At 44.9% G+C, this 15,470-nt stretch overlaps 1 protein-coding gene across 3 annotated transcripts; it reads right to left on the reverse strand.

Annotated features, from left to right (window-relative positions):
• Positions 1-26: 26 nt before the first annotated feature.
• LOC310658914 (uncharacterized protein) lies at positions 27-15,233 on the reverse strand. 3 transcript variants are annotated; one of them, XM_083401418.1, is made up of 7 exons: positions 14,979-15,233; positions 9,711-9,865; positions 8,115-8,290; positions 7,315-7,441; positions 1,911-3,809; positions 490-598; positions 27-298 (listed from the first exon to the last, which is right to left on the reverse strand). In XM_083401418.1, the coding sequence occupies exons 2-7, from the start codon at positions 9,850-9,852 to the stop codon at positions 187-189; spliced, it is 2,565 nt and encodes an 854-aa protein (XP_083257544.1). In that variant the 5' UTR covers positions 9,853-9,865; positions 14,979-15,233; the 3' UTR covers positions 27-186. The 3 variants fall into 3 exon arrangements, with proteins under 3 accessions (XP_083257544.1, XP_083257545.1, XP_083257546.1); XM_083401419.1 differs by having other exon boundaries at positions 7,318-7,441; positions 14,979-15,231; XM_083401420.1 differs by lacking the exons at positions 8,115-8,290; positions 14,979-15,233 and having other exon boundaries at positions 9,711-9,839.
• Positions 15,234-15,470: the final 237 nt, after the last annotated feature.

Consider the following 15,470-nt stretch of genomic DNA (forward strand, 5'->3'; position numbering starts at 1 on the left):
GTTTTGACAGGCTTTCAAACATCCAATTGAACTTCAGGTGGAAATGTTTTATTTCTGAAATGCAAATACCAGAACAAAAAAGACTAGGTAAGGGGGAATACTGGAGACCCCAAAGTTTTTTTAAACAGTAACAAACTTGTTTCCTACTGAAAACCGTGAATTCACAACAGGGTCGATTTCCTCTTTTTAGGTTGCCTTGGACTTTCCAGATCCTCTGGGCAACCTCTTTCTTTTAGCGTTGTACACAGGGGACCCGGGGTAGATAGAAAATGTAAATGGGTCTCCGCTCCTCAGTTTGCTGCAGCAGAGAAGAGAGAGAGGCAATATAATTTGTTGTACACAGGCTGTTTTTGATTTTTATATTCCGGGAAACAGCACCCCCAGCAAGACAGTCAAGGTTTCAGGCCATAGACCGCACAGGATTCCCATGATCTGTATTTCGACTCCCTCTCTTATAAAAGGGCACTCGGCATCAAACAGAATACTAACGTGTTAATCTTGGGCAGCGCATAGCAAACTTCTTTTGTCTGTCTTCTTGGCCGTGGTGGAGGTGATTCCAGAGGTACAGAATTGGTTGAATCTTGCAGGACCTTGTGCTCTGTGAAGAGTCAGGAATTGATCACTGCTTAAGCTACACTGAGAATCCCTGTTAAACCTATTAAAAATAAATAAACTCAGGGTAAAGGTAAAGGACAACTGACCGTTAAGTTCAGTCGCAGACGACTCTGGGGTTGCGGCGCTTATCTCACTTTACAGGCCGAGGGAGCCGGCGTTTGTCTGCAGACAGTTTTTCCAGGTCATGCGGCTAGCATGACTAAGCTGTTTCTGGTGCAACGGAATACTGAAACCAGAGCAGCGCATGGAAATGCCCTTTACCTTCCTGCCAGAGCGGTACCTATTTATCTACTTTCAATCTGACGTGCTTTCAAACTGCTAGGTTGGCAGGAGCTGGGACAGAGCAACGGGAGCTCACCCCGACACAGGAATTCGAACTGCTGACCTTGTGATCGGCAAGCCCAAGAGGCTCAGTGGTTTAGACCACAGTGCCACCTGCGTTTCTAAACTCTGAATATCCAGAGTCAATTGAGAATTCAATGTTAGGCCTGATTGGCTACCAAATTGGGTTTTATTTCAAAAGCAGTAGTTTAAATTCCACATGGTTCCCAACAGCAAGTGGTTCCTAATGTTCTTCTGTTCCCAAAGGTGCAGGTTTATTTCCCAGACAAGGTATCACTCAGAGATTCACGCATTCAACTTGTGCAAAACATCTCTGGATTTCAGGGCACCTCTTTAACATAAATATTACTTCCTATACTTCTCTTCTTCCACTAAAGCAGAAGCACAGCAACAAAGGAAGTTCCTTTGTGGACATGTCCTTAATACCTAATAATAATTCACAGAAGGTTAAGAGGCAGGAGATAAAACCAGCACACTATCCTTTGCCCGCGTCTTTGATTCTTGGCTTTGGGCAATTTATGGATATTGTAAGGGAGCACAAAGCAGCTATTGTGTTTCTTAGCTGGACTCCCATCCCCCTCCAATCACGGTGAAGAAAACAAAAAACCATTTGTTTCTTCACTTTTTGCATTGGCAAACGTCTAGCACGTGTATGGGGCAAACTTCCATCCCATCATAGACCTTTTGCTTTCCTGAGCTTTCTCACAGGGAGCTGCCACTATACTGCAGTCTAGCTTTCATTATAGGTGCAGCGCAATACAAGCTGTGGGCTGGTTGGGAGAGAAAACCAGATCTGCAAGTTAGCTTAAATCAAGCAAACCCAATAGGAGTGCACAGATTTGCACACAGAAAGAGATGAATGCTGAGACTTAGATGGAGGGCTTCACACCCCCCACCGCAATTCACCTATTGAACCTCCTATTGAACATCAACAGCCTCTTTTCATCACTCACCTTTTCCTTGTGCTGTGTTTTGCAAGGTTTCAGGAATTGCATGTGCTGTCTTTTTCTCACATCTGCCAGAAGCCACTTGCTTTGAATCATTTTTTAAAGCTGTTGAGACTTTGGGCAGAGACGAGTTTCTTTCTGGGCTCACTTGATCTTGAAGTGCATAAAGTGACTGAACAGAACTACAAGAATGCGGTAAGGTGGTCCTAGAAAGACCAACTGTAGAAGACTCAGGAGTTTTGGGACATACAGCCACAGAATCAGCCTGAGGTGAAGCCTTAGGAAGGTCCCTATGGAAAGAATCTTGCTGAGTCCTGGAACCTGAACCTCGAAATGCAGAATGCACATTCCCTAGAGAAAAAACAGGGCTTGCATCTTCTTGACTTGTTGATTGAGAAGTGAAACTCAAATTCTTCCTCTTCCTTTTATTGGCTCTTTGAGGACTCAGACCCGTGTCTGTTTCGCCATGTTCTTTCCCTGCATTATCCTTGCCCGCTTTAACTGTTTTGTGTTTGTGCCCTTCTTTAGCCTTGGTTTCTTGAGGCTGCACATCAACATTGAAGCTCTGTAGCTCCATCTCACTGATCTCCTGTTGTAAACAAATATCCTGGGTCGTCTTCTTGGGCTTTTTATGCTTCACATTCAGATCCAGTGTTGCTTCTTCGCCAGGAATCTGCTTCTGGAAACCAACCAACTGTTTCGTACCAAGAGCATGCAGTGGTGCCTTGTTGCTTAACAAACTAAACTCCGGACTTCGGAACACAATTCCTCGATCCTCTACGTTTTCCGAGGGTGCATTTCCTTCATGTGCAACGGGAACAGAATTGTTCTGATAATCTAGAGGACCTAGCTCTAACACAGAGGTCCTTCTACAACTCCTGGTTTTATCAGAACACTGGGAAGTATGTTTCACATTGCAGGCATGGCTCTTTTTATCTTGTAGTTTATTGCTTAATGAGATAGCATCTGGATTTTGGAACTGACTTTCTGAATTCTTCATTCTTCCCAAGAATGTTCTTTTTTTTGTCTCCTGAATCAAAGCATTGCAGTCATCTACATTGCTTAGAGAAGTCTGGTCCACTACATAGGTCCTTCTGCGATCCCTGGTTTTATCAGAACACTGGGAAGTATGTTTCACATTGCTTAATGAGATAGTATCTGGATTTTGGAACCGACTTTCTGAATTCTTCATTTTCCCCAAGAATGTTCTTTTTTCAATTTCCTGAGTCAAAGTGTTGCAGTCATCTACCTGCTTTGGAATAATCTGGTGCACTACATATGTCAATCTGCAATCTCTGCCTTTATCACGGTGCTGGGTACTATCCGCCGCCTCCAGGCCGCAGCTGTTCAGTGGTGGTCTTTCTTCCAGAGAATTGACTTGACTTGACTCTTCAGTGTGACGTGCAGGCTCCGGAATTGTCATCGCGCTACTGTTCGATTCAGAGGTTTTGTACGGTGCTACCACAAAAGTATTCCTTATTCCACTGTTATAATTAACCAGATGTCCTTTTGACTGCCTGACAGCAGAAAAGCTCCTGTGCACATTCCCCATACTCACTTTTTTTACAGCTGTGGTTTCATTGGCTTTGATTGTCTCATAGCTTTTATTATTCGTGTCTGTTGCCAAAAGCTCACCAGCCTGACTGACTTCAAAATACTCTTTAACAACCTGCTCTGATTCCTTTGTCCACTGAAGCATCTCTGAGGACTTCTTTTGAGAGTCACCTCCAGATGCAGCTGATGAGCTTGTTCTGCGTTTCTTCCTCTGAGTCACGTGACCACCTGATAACAACACGCTACCAATGAGTGGTGCCGTATTCCCCTCACAGTGCTGCAGAGGTGAAGCGTTACTCAGGACGGACAGCAAGCCGCTCCTGGGACATTGTTGTGTTCTCAAAAGGTTTCCTACAATGACAAATAGCTGAATTTAGTAGGTGAACACATACTTGCTTTTTTAAAAAAAGAATCCATGAAGATTCCATTAAGCTTGTGCAGTAAGAAAGCAAGAAAAGTAGTTCTCAGTCTAACCAAAGGTCCATCTCATTTCCAACAGAGACCAGGCAGATGCTCCCAGGAAGCCCAATAATAGGGCTTTAAAGCAACAACCCTCCCCCCAACCCCACTAAATCCTGTGTGTCACGCCCCACAATTAATATTCAGACATTATACTAAACAATGGCAATGTTTAGTATGCAAATGAGCCTAGCCACTTCCTGGACTCATGCACTTTTCATTTCCCTCGCACAACCAAGGAGTTCAGAAGAATTTGTTTCCATTTTCAGTTAATTGTGGCTTCCCATGTTGTCTGAACCAGGAATTGTAGTTAGTGGTGAATCTAGTTAGCTTCAACAAGCCAGCTTTCTAACCCACATAAGCGTGCATAAAATTGTTTCCAACTGTGTGTGCGTGTGTGTTGTCTATGCCCATTCTGTAATTACAAAAGCTTTTTGGTGGCAACCATCAAATGGCACTTATATCGGGCACGTAGTCTTTGCTGTTCTTTAAAGCACACGTCAAACAGCAAGGGATTCTTTTATACGATTCTAGACCTAACTCCAAAAGCCCACTGCAAGCAATCTGATCAAACCTCAGGCTAAACAAGCTGTGGCTCCCATTGCATGAAGGGGGAGTGAGAAGAAGGAAGGTGGCAGCAGAAAGAGAAAAGGGGGGAAGCAGTAGAAACTTTCTACTCTGTCCCCACTCAGATCTTCTGCCAGCTGACATGTAATTCCCTCATGGGAACACAGCCCTCATCAGAAAAAAAAATCATAGAATCATAGAATCATAGAGTTGGAAGAGACCACAAGGGTCATCGAGTCCAACCCCCTGCCAAGCAGGAAACACCATCAGAGCACTCCTGACATATGGTTGTCAAGCCTCTGCTTAAAGACCTCCAAAGAAGGAGACTCCACCACACTCCTTGGCAGCAAATTCCACTGTCGGACAGCTCTTACTGTCAGGAAGTTCTTCCTAATGTTTAGGTGGAATCTTCTTTCTTGTAGTTTGTATCCATTGCTCCGTGTCCGCTTCTCTGGAGCAGCAGAAAACAACCTTTCTCCCTCCTCTATGTGACATCCTTTTATATATTTGAACATGGCTATCATATCACCCCTTAACCTCCTCTTCTCCAGGCTAAACATGCCCAGCTCCCTTAGCCGATCCTCATAAGGCATCGTTTCCAGGCCTTTGACCATTTTGGTTGCCCTCCTCTGTACACGTTCTAGTTTGTCAGTGTCCTTCTTGAACTGTGGTGCCCAGAACTGGACACAGTACTCCAGGTGAGGTCTGACCAGAGCAGAATACAGTGGCACTATAACTTCCCTTGATCTAGATGCTATACTCCTATTGATGCAGCCCAGAATTGCATTGGCTTTTTTAGCTGCCGCGTCACACTGTTGGCTCATGTTAAGTTTGTGGTCAACCAAGACTCCTAGATCCTTTTCACATGTACTGCTCTCAAGTTTGCCTGCTTAGGAAAAATGGCATTTGGTACTGAAGACATGCCTTAAAAGCTATGCCTTTCAAGGTTGCCTACATCGAGTGTAACACTCACAGTCTGATGCAATAGGTGGGGTTCCATCCAGACCTCCACGATATAAAAGGTAAAGGTACCCCTGCCTGTACGGGCCAGTCTTGACAGACTCTAGGGTCGTGCGCCCATCTCACTCAAGAGGCAGGGGGCCAGCGCTGTCCGGAGACACTTCCGGGTCACGTGGCCAGCGTGACAAGCTGCATCTGGCGAGCCAGCGCAGCACACGGAAACGCCGTTTACCTTCCCGCTAGTAAGCGGTCCCTATTTATCTACTTGCACCCGGGAGTGCTTTCGAACTGCTAGGTTGGCAGGTGCTGGGACCGAGCAACGGGAGCGCACCCCGCCGCGGGGATTCGAACCGCCGATCTTTCGATCGGCAAGCCCTAGGCGCTGAGGCTTTTACCCACAGCGCCACCCGCGTCCTTTTATAGTCTTGGCCAAATCTGCTTGCCATTCCTTATCCACAGCCCACAACTGACTTTAACTTAAGGACCATCACTTGGGACTAAACAAACCCTAAAGACAAGGTTATAGAGATTTGGCTCTTATTTCCCCCCCCAAATGCTCACAGACTGTAAAAAAATAATTAAGCATGATGCACACTGAACCTATTGCCCAGTACTGAAAAGGAACAGAATTGTGCATTCCTGACTGGTATACTCCCAGCACCAAAGAGCACAGTAAATAAATACATAAGTAAGACGCAGATTCCCATCTTACACTGCAAAGTACAGAATACAGGCAGTTCCAGTGTCAGGTTGAGCCAGGAGTACCGTATTTTTCGCACCATAGGACGCACCGGATAATAGGACGCACCTTGTTTTAGAGGGGGGACAACAAGAAAAAGAAATTCTCCCCCTCTCTGCCCAGCGCCCCTTCAGCGAAGCGGCAGGAGGCGCTGCGCAGAGAGGGGGAGAACTTTCCCCCTCTTGTTTTCCCGCTCTAAAACAAGGTGCCGTTTAAGCTGCGTTCAGGCGGCTACCTTGGAAGCCTGGAGAGCGAGAGGGGTTGGTGCACACCAACCCCTCTTGCTCTCCAGGCTTCAGGTTCCTTTCAACCTGGCTCTTTGGGGCTGGCGGGGGAAGCCCACCACCAGCCCCAAAGAGCAGGTCAGGGAGCAGCGGAAAGGCGCAGCGGAGAGGCTCCTGCCATAGCCGCGCGTCACCTCTCCAGCCGGGAGAGGATTGCGGGGTGCTTCTTTAGCCCCCCGCGCGCTCTCCCGGCTGGAGAGGTGATGCGTGGCCATAGAGGCTCCTGCCATAGCTGCGCATCACCTCTCCAGCCGGGAGAGGGTTGCGGGGCTATGGCGTCTTCGCTCCATAGAATGCACACACATTTCCCCTTCATTTTTGAAGGGGAAAAAGTGTGTCCTATAGAGCGAAAAATACGGTAACTGGAAATAGTCCTCAAATGATTCTGTACCACATCTGTAGTTAGAAGGAAGAGACAACCTCCGCGCCACATAAGCTCAGGCAATGAATAAAATGTGCAGCCTGATCTTATACATGGTTATTCAGAAGTAAATCCCACTGGGCAGGCTTACTCCCAAGACCACAGATGTGGCCGTCCCAAGCATATGGCTTTCCAGTTAACATGTGTCTCTCACTCATACAGAGGGTGCTATGTTTAATTTATGGAAGTATTTATATCCCGCCCGCTCACATAATATATCAAGGAGGTGCACAAAATAAAAATCGTAAAACAATGTAGAAGCATCACAAGAATGAGTGGCTCACCTAGAAAGAAATTCAACAAATAGATTTGTCAGCATATAAAAAGGTTTTCAAGAGATGTTTGTAGGTTATTGGGGTTGCCTGCCAGATATCTGCCGCATACAGCCAAAGTAAAAGTAATTATATGATAAAAGCTCTGTTATACCACCAAAAGGCGGGTCCCGATCAGGTGCCAAAGCAGTGCCTTCCTCTTCATCCTGAGGTCTGCTCAGCTTGATTGCTATTTGCAAGTGGCTGTTCATATATTGGTGCAGTTCGTGAATAGATTTGTTCTGCACACAAACAAAAAGGTTAACATTTTTAAACCGATCGAGTTTAAATAAAAAAAAACAAGCAAACCAGGCCTAATAAGCATTGGAAAGCTTAAGTTAAAGACTCTTTACAGTATTTTCAAAGAAACAATTAGAATAATGTTCTTCTTTTTATTATGCATTCTGTGCTTTCATTTTGAATTTTAATGCTGCCCTGAGATCTTTGGAAGAGGGGCAGTATACCAATTAACATAAATAACATTCCTAATAGTTTCCCCATGGGTTCTTTTATAGTTTTAAATGTGACTTTATCTCTGTGTTGTAAAGTATGTATGATCTATTAATTAATCCATGAATCTTAATCCATAAATTAGTAACAAGAGCTTCCAAAATTTAACAAAATTTGTTTCTCCACAGTTGCCTTTCTTGTTTCTTATGACTTTGGTTCTCATGGACCTTATCAAGCATTTGTAGGGTATGCCATGTCAAAGCCTTCTGTGACTCAAGACACCCAATTCCTCGTTACACCCTTCCAAAATGCTAATGGGTGGGGGAGGGGTGCGCACACACGCACGCCAAACTGGGTCTTTGACCTGGGTAAAATAAAGCCTAGTTTCACCCCTGGTTTAAGCACCATTGAAGAAAAAGGTTCCAGTTACCACAGAGACAAATAACGTGGCTGCAAATACTGTACCACAGAGAAGAGCTTTCGGCGCAGTGAGGCATTTTCAAAGTGACATGACTCCACTTCTTTTTGCAGTAGCATCTTTTCAGCCGTTAGTCTTTGACTAGCTCCCTTTGCACCATTGAGAGCTAAAGCCAACGCTTTGTTGTTCTGTTTTAGGGAGAACTTCATTATAGAGGAGTTATCTGTATTTTTCAAAAGAGGGAGAGAGAGAAAACGGGTGGTTTTTGTTAGCTTTAGTGGCCAACCCTTTCCAAAATTTTGCCTTATCAAGGCAAGAACAAAAGAAGTCGGCAGCCAAAATTGGTAGGTGAGCTCCAATCAACATAGGAAACCTGTGTGCCCTACCACAGACTTACGCTGTATTTTATGAAGCAAATTCTTACTGGTCTCCCCCTGGGCAATCAGCAGTGGCTTGGCAAGGTTGAACAAATGCAGTTTCAATTGCTATGATTATGCTGCTGTTTAGAGTCATAAGACCTGTGCCATAAATCATACATCTTTTCCAGAGAACACAAAACTGCCAAAGAGCTGTCAAATGCCACTGCACTGGGACTGAAAACACAGCTAAGGCCAGTGGTGATACTTATAAATCACTTCCTGTGCCATTTTTCTTGAGTGGTCAAATCTTCCCCAATCCTGCTAACAGCTGAGTTATCATCTTCTCTCCTCCATTTACAGAAACCTAGTGTTTCTCCACATTGCAGGGATCAAGGCTGGCATTCCCTAAACCAGACCCATGCAAATACACAGCACTCCATCTGTATAACCAACTCAAGCTGCACCATCTGTGGTTGTCCTGTGCGGAACAGGTGGGGGGAAATACCGTATTTTTCGCTCTATAAGACACACCAGACCACAAGATGCACCTAGTTTTTGGAGGAGGAAAACAAGAAAAAAAATATTCTGAATCCCAGAACACCAAGAGGAATCATTGCGCAGCGAAAGCAGCAATCCCTCTTGCTGTTCTGGCTTCTGGGATAGCTGCACAGCCTGCATTCACTCCATAAGACGCACACACATTTCCCCTTACTTTTTAGGAGGGAAAAAGTGAGTCTTATAGATCAAAAAATACAGTAGTTCCTATAAGGCTTTTGTTCTGATAATGCCCTATATTGGCTGTGCTTGCGGTTGAAGATTAAACCTTTCCAGCATGTAAGCTCAGCTCTGTGATGGGGAAATCGCCCCATAGCCCAGCCATGTGATGGATTTAAACCTCTCACCTCAGCCCATTGCTGACAGGGATGAGTGTGCTCCTGTGTTGTGTGTGTGTGTGTGTGTGTGTGTGTGTGAGAGAGAGAGAGAGAGAGTGCCAACCTGTTGCAGGTTTTTTCAGCAGGAGCTGGATTGCCATCTATCATGGATGCTTTAGCTGAGATTCCTGAATTGCAGGGGGTTGGACTAGATGACTCTCTACAATTCTATGATTCTGTGTGTAAGTGCAGTATGTATGCATGCGTTTGATGACCACTTTAGCCACATTCACTTAGGCTGTAAAAGGTCAGCAACTCTTGTTTTATAACTCACCCCAATAGAATAGTCCAGGTCTCCAGTGAAGCGCCAGAGCTCAAGCATAACAAATTATTTTTAAATACTGCCACTTACTTATTGTTTTTGTTTTGATCTTCGATGCAAGAGAAGCATTCAGCTTTGCCGTCTTCAATGCACCATTTTTCTTTTCCTTCATCCGTTCCCTGACTTCACTTGTCAAGGAAATGGATGTTTCTTCAAGTGCCTGAAGTGACATTTTTCAGGCAGTCCTGCCAGTTGTTCAGAAAAAGAAAAGTCTGCCATTATCATCCTTTATATTTGCAAAATACTCTACCATCATTATGTTGCTTTTATGTTTGCACTGACTAATCCTCCTCAGTTCCCCTTCATGGATCACTGCCTTGCCGTGGCGAAGGGGCTTGAAGAACTCAGAGAAGCTATGAACTATGCCGAGCAGGGCACCCAAGATGAACAGGTCATAGTGGAGAGTTTGGACCAAACGTGATCCACCTGGAGCAGGAACCGGCAAGCCACTCCAGTATCCCTGCCAAGAAAACTCCATGGACAAAGACAACAGGCATATAAAAGATATGACGCTGGAAGATGAGCCCCTCAGGTCGGAAGGCGTCCAACATGCTACTGGGGAAGAGCGGAGGATAAGTACAAGTAGATCCAGAGCTGATGAAGCGGCTGGGCCAAAGCCGAAAGGACGCTCAGTTGCGGATATGCATGGAAGCGAAAGGAAAGTCCAATGCTGTAAAGAAAAATATTGCATAGGAACCTGGAATGTAAGAACCATGAACCTGGGTAAGTTGGATGTGGTCAAAAATGAGATGGCAAGAATAAACATTGACATCCTGGGCATCAGTGAACTAAAATGGACGGGAATGGGCGAATTCAGTTCGGATGACTATCATATCTACTACTGTGGGCAAGAAACCCGTAAAAGAAATGGAGTGGCCCTCATAGTCAACAAAAGAGTGGCGAAAGCTGTACTGGGATGCAATCTCAAAAATGATAGAATGATCTCAATACGAATCCAAGGCAGACCTTTTAACATCACAGTAATCCAAGTTTATGCACCAACTACTGGTGCTGAAGAAACTGAAATTGACCAATTCTATGAAGACTTACAACACCTTATAGAAGTGACACCAAAGAAGGATGTTCTTCTCATTATAGGGGATTGGAATGCTAAAGTAGGGAATCAAGAGATAAAAGGAACAACTGGCAAATTTGGTCTTGGAATTCAAAACGAAGCAGGGCAAAGGCTAATAGAGTTCTGTCAAGAGAACAAGCTGGTCATCACAAACACTTTTCCAACAACACAAGAGACGACTCTACACATGGACATCACCAGATGGGCAGCATCGAAATCAGATTGATTATATTCTCTGCAGCCAAAGATGGAGAAGCTCTATACAGTCAGCAAAAACAAGACCTGGAGCTGACTGTGGCTCAGATCATCAGCTTCTTATAGCAAAATTCAAGCTTAAACTGAAGAAAGTAGGAAAAACCACTGGGCCGGTAAGATACAATCTAAACCAAATCCCTTATGAATACACAGTGGAAGTGAGGAACAGGTTTAAGGATTCAGATTTGCTGGACAGAGTGCCTGAAGAACTATGGATGGAGGCTCGCAACATTATACAGGAGGCAGCAACGAAAACCATCCCAATGAAAAGGAAATGCAAGAAAGCAAAGTGGCTGTCCAATGAGGCCTTACAAATAGCGGAGGAGAGAAGGCAAGCAAAATGCGAGGGAGATAGAGAAAGATACAGGAAATTGAATGCAGAATTCCAAAAAATAGCAAGGAGAGACAAGAAGGCCTTCTTAAATGAGCAATGCAAAGAAATAGAGGAAAACAACAGAATGGGAAGAACCAGAGATCTGTTCAAGAAAATTGGAGATATGAAAGGAACATTTCGTTCAAAGATTACCATAATAAAGGACAAAAGTGGTAAGGACCTAACAGAAGCAGAAGACATCAAGAAGAGGTGGCAAGAATACACAGAGGAACTATACCAGAAAGATATGGATGGCTCGTACACCCCAGGTAGTGTGGTTGCTGACCTTGAGCCAGACATCCTGGAGAGTGAAGTCAAATGGGCCTTAGAAAGCATTGCAAATAACAAGGCCAGTGGAAGTGATGGTATTCCAGCTGAACTATTTAAAATTTTAAAAGATGATGCTGTTAAGGTGCTACACTCAATATGCCAGCAAGTTTGGAAAAGTCAGCAGTGGCCAGAAGATTGGAGAAGGTCAGTCTACATCCCAATCCCAAAGAAGGGCAGTGCTAAAGAATGCTCCAACTACCGCACAATTGCACTCATTTCACACGCCAGCAAGGTTATGCTTAAAATTCTTCAAGGAAGGCTCAAGCAGTATATGGACCGAGAACTCCCAGAAGTGCAAGCTGGATTTAGAAGAGGCAGGGGAACCAGAGACCAAATTGCAAACATGCGCTGGATTATGGAGAAAGCTAGAGAGTTCCAGAAAGACATCTACTTCTGCTTCATTGACTATGCAAAAGCCTTTGACTGTGTCGATCACAGCAAACTATGGCAAGTTCTTAAAGAAATGGGAGTGCCTGATCACCTCATCTGTCTCCTGAGAAATCTCTATGTGGGACAAGAAGCTACAGTTAGAACTGGATATGGAACAACTGATTGGTTCAAAATTGGGAAAGGAGTACGACAAGGCTGTATTTTGTCTCCCTGCTTATTTAACTTATATGCAGAATTCATCATGCGAAAGGCTGGGCTGGATGAATCCCTAGCCGGAATTAAGATTGCTGGAAGAAATATCAACAACCTCAGATATGCAGATGACACAACCTTGATGGCAGAAAGTGAGGAGGAATTAAAAAACCTTTTATTGAGGGTGAAAGAGGAGAGCACAAAATATGGTCTGAAGCTCAACGTCAAAAAAACGAAGATCATGGCCACTGGTCCCATCACCTCCTGGCAAATAGAAGGGGAGGAAATGGAGGCAGTGAGAGATTTTACTTTCTTGGGCTCCATGATCACTGCAGATGGTGACAGCAGCCACGAAATTAAGAGACGCCTGCTTCTTGGGAGGAAAGCAATGGCAAACCTAGATAGCATTTTAAAAAGTAGAGACATCACCTTGCCAACAAAGGTCCGTATAGTAAAAGCTATGGTTTTCCCAGTAGTGATGTATGGAAGTGAGAGCTGGACCATAAAGAAGGCTGATCGCCGAAGAATTGACGCTTTTGAATTATGGTGCTGGAGGAGACTCTTGAGAGTCCCATGGACTGCAAGAAGATCAAACGCATCCATTCTTAAGGAAATCAGCCCTGAGTGCTCACTGGAAGGACAGATCGTGAAGCTGAGGCTCCAATACTTTGGCCACCTCATGAGAAGAGAAGACTCACTGGAAAAGACCCTGATGTTGGGAAAGATGGAGGGCACAAGGAGAAGAGGACGACAGAGGACGAGATGGTTAGACAGTGTTCTCGAAGCTACAAACATGAATCTGACCAAACTGCGGGTGGCAGTGGAAGACAGAAGTGCCTGGCGTGCTCTGGTCCATGGGGTCACGAAGAGTCGGACACGACTGAACGACTAAACAACAACATACTCCAGGTCCCTTTGGAGTCTGAAGGGACTTCCTCTGCTCTACCACATTGTTGCATTGCATAGACCTGATGGGAGGTTTTGCTTCTGCACATGAGTCTGGCAAACCGCTCTGAACTGAAGCATTCCTTCCTCACCCACCCTAGAATCTTCAGTTCATATTGAGTTCATAAAACATCATACCCTGACCTGTTCTTAATGCATGGTTGACCACATCTATGGAATGCGATAGTTATGCCCTTTTAAGTTTTGCTATATCAATCACTAATAATAGTTTAATAAGGAGGTTTTCATACCTGTCCAATTCTGTGTTCCCTTTCCCAACCTTTAATCTATTCATGATTAATGCCTATATGACACCCTTGCATATGATTTGTGTTAACCAATCAGCAACAAGCACATATGTGGCAATGCTGTAATATTCAATAAAAGGGACTCCCCAAGAAATGCTCGAGAGATGCCTCCCATATGACATTTGTCACTCGTCTGTCGTTTATTTCAACCCAACATAGACCAGATAGAAGTGTAGAGAAATCAAGCGATTTGTTCACGCATTTGCAAACCAATGCCGAGACAGAATACTTTTGCAGTCCAGTGTATATGCTTACTGTGAAACAAGTTATGATACAATACGATAATCTTTATTGTCATTGTCCCATACGGAACAACGAAATTGGGAAGAAAAAAAATCTACATAAGACATTCAAAACCAACAAGTCTGCTATCCCAGCTATCCCAGCCTGGTTAGCCCCCTAAAAACTCTGATACCCCATTTTAAAAATACAATACACTCCTATAGAGACTCCTTAAAAGGTAAAGGGACACCTGACCATTAGGTCCAGTCATGACCGACTCTGGGGTTGCGGTGCTCATCTCGCTTTACTGGCCGAGGAAGCCGGCGTACAGCTTCTGGGTCATGTGGCCAGCATGACTAAGCTGCTTCTCGCGAACCAGAGCAGCGCACGGAAACGCTGTTTACCTTCGCGCCGGAGCAGTACCTATTTATCTACTTGCACTTTGATGTGCTTTCGAACTGCTTTGTTGGCGGGAGCAGGGACCAAGCAATGGGAGCTCACCCCGTCGCGGGGATTCGAACCGCTGACCTTCTGATCGGCAAGTTCTAGGCTCTGTGGTTTAACCCACAGCACCACCCGCGTCCCCCAGAGACTCCTTACACTGCGTTAAAAACCAAAATCGCATTTGGATAGAAACTGTTTCTCAGGCGGCTAGTCCTAGTCTTTATAACCGTGTACCTTCTTCCAGAAGGCAGAAGCTGAAAGAGATCATTTCCGGGGTGCACACTATCCTGCACTATCTCTGCAGCTTTCTTATGGCACCTGGAAGCATAGATTTGATCCAAGGTGGGAAGAGTGCACCCAATTATTCTCTCCGCCGTCTTTACAACCCTGGACAGCATTGTTTTCTTCCCTGACCGTGCAGCTCCCAAACCACATATCTTTATGTGAAAGGTAAAAATGTTTCCCTTCAACCAGACATTCGGCTTTTGAAGTGTGTTTGTGCAAGGGGGGGGGGTTACTGGCTTGTTTCTGTTTTATGTGTTTTGTATCCTGTATTTTTCTGTCGTGAACTGCCCTTCGGGGACTTCGGGTGAAGGTTGCCCCATACGTTTAATAAACAATAAGTGCATTTTTAAACAGAATTAAGCAAAAGAAACGTGGCTGAGGAAGCAAAGGACTTAAGGCGAAGGTGTTGTACATGCAGATATATACACCCCCCCCGCCCCCGAATCATAACCATTAAATTACAAGGAAAAGATACTTACCACTTTCATTCAAAAAATGAAATTCCCCTCCCTCAGGCAACCCAGTTCAATCCTCCAAGCGGCCTCAGCCTCCTCCGAAAAGCGGGACTGTAGTTAGTACTTCATTTTGAAAGAAAACAACAAGAGCAACGAAGATTTGCTAGGGTTCCCGTACCCCTTAAGGCCCTGGATAAAGATAGTCCGCCCTCGCTCTAATTCCTCTAATTCCTCTGCAACATTCTGCGCGCAGCGCTATAAGCAAAAACCGCGTTTGGGTTTGGACTTTATCATGTGATCCTCTCCAAGCGACGGGATTGGCCCTTCCGTCAGCCGCTGCGTTGACTCCGCCCCTTTCACCTTCCGCGAACTACAGCGCCCAGAATTCCTTGAGGGGCTGAGGCCTTCCCTGTCCTAAATTTTAAAAGGAACAAAATAAATAAAAACGCGTTGTTGTTGTTGTTGTTGTTGTTGTTGTTTGTGCGCTCTAAAGAGCCTCTCTGTTCCTCCGGCAGT

The sequence above is a fragment of the Podarcis tiliguerta genome, assembly GCF_965153285.1.
Source record: "Podarcis tiliguerta genome assembly, chromosome: 1".
NCBI classification, from domain to species: Eukaryota; Metazoa; Chordata; class Lepidosauria; order Squamata; family Lacertidae; genus Podarcis; species Podarcis tiliguerta.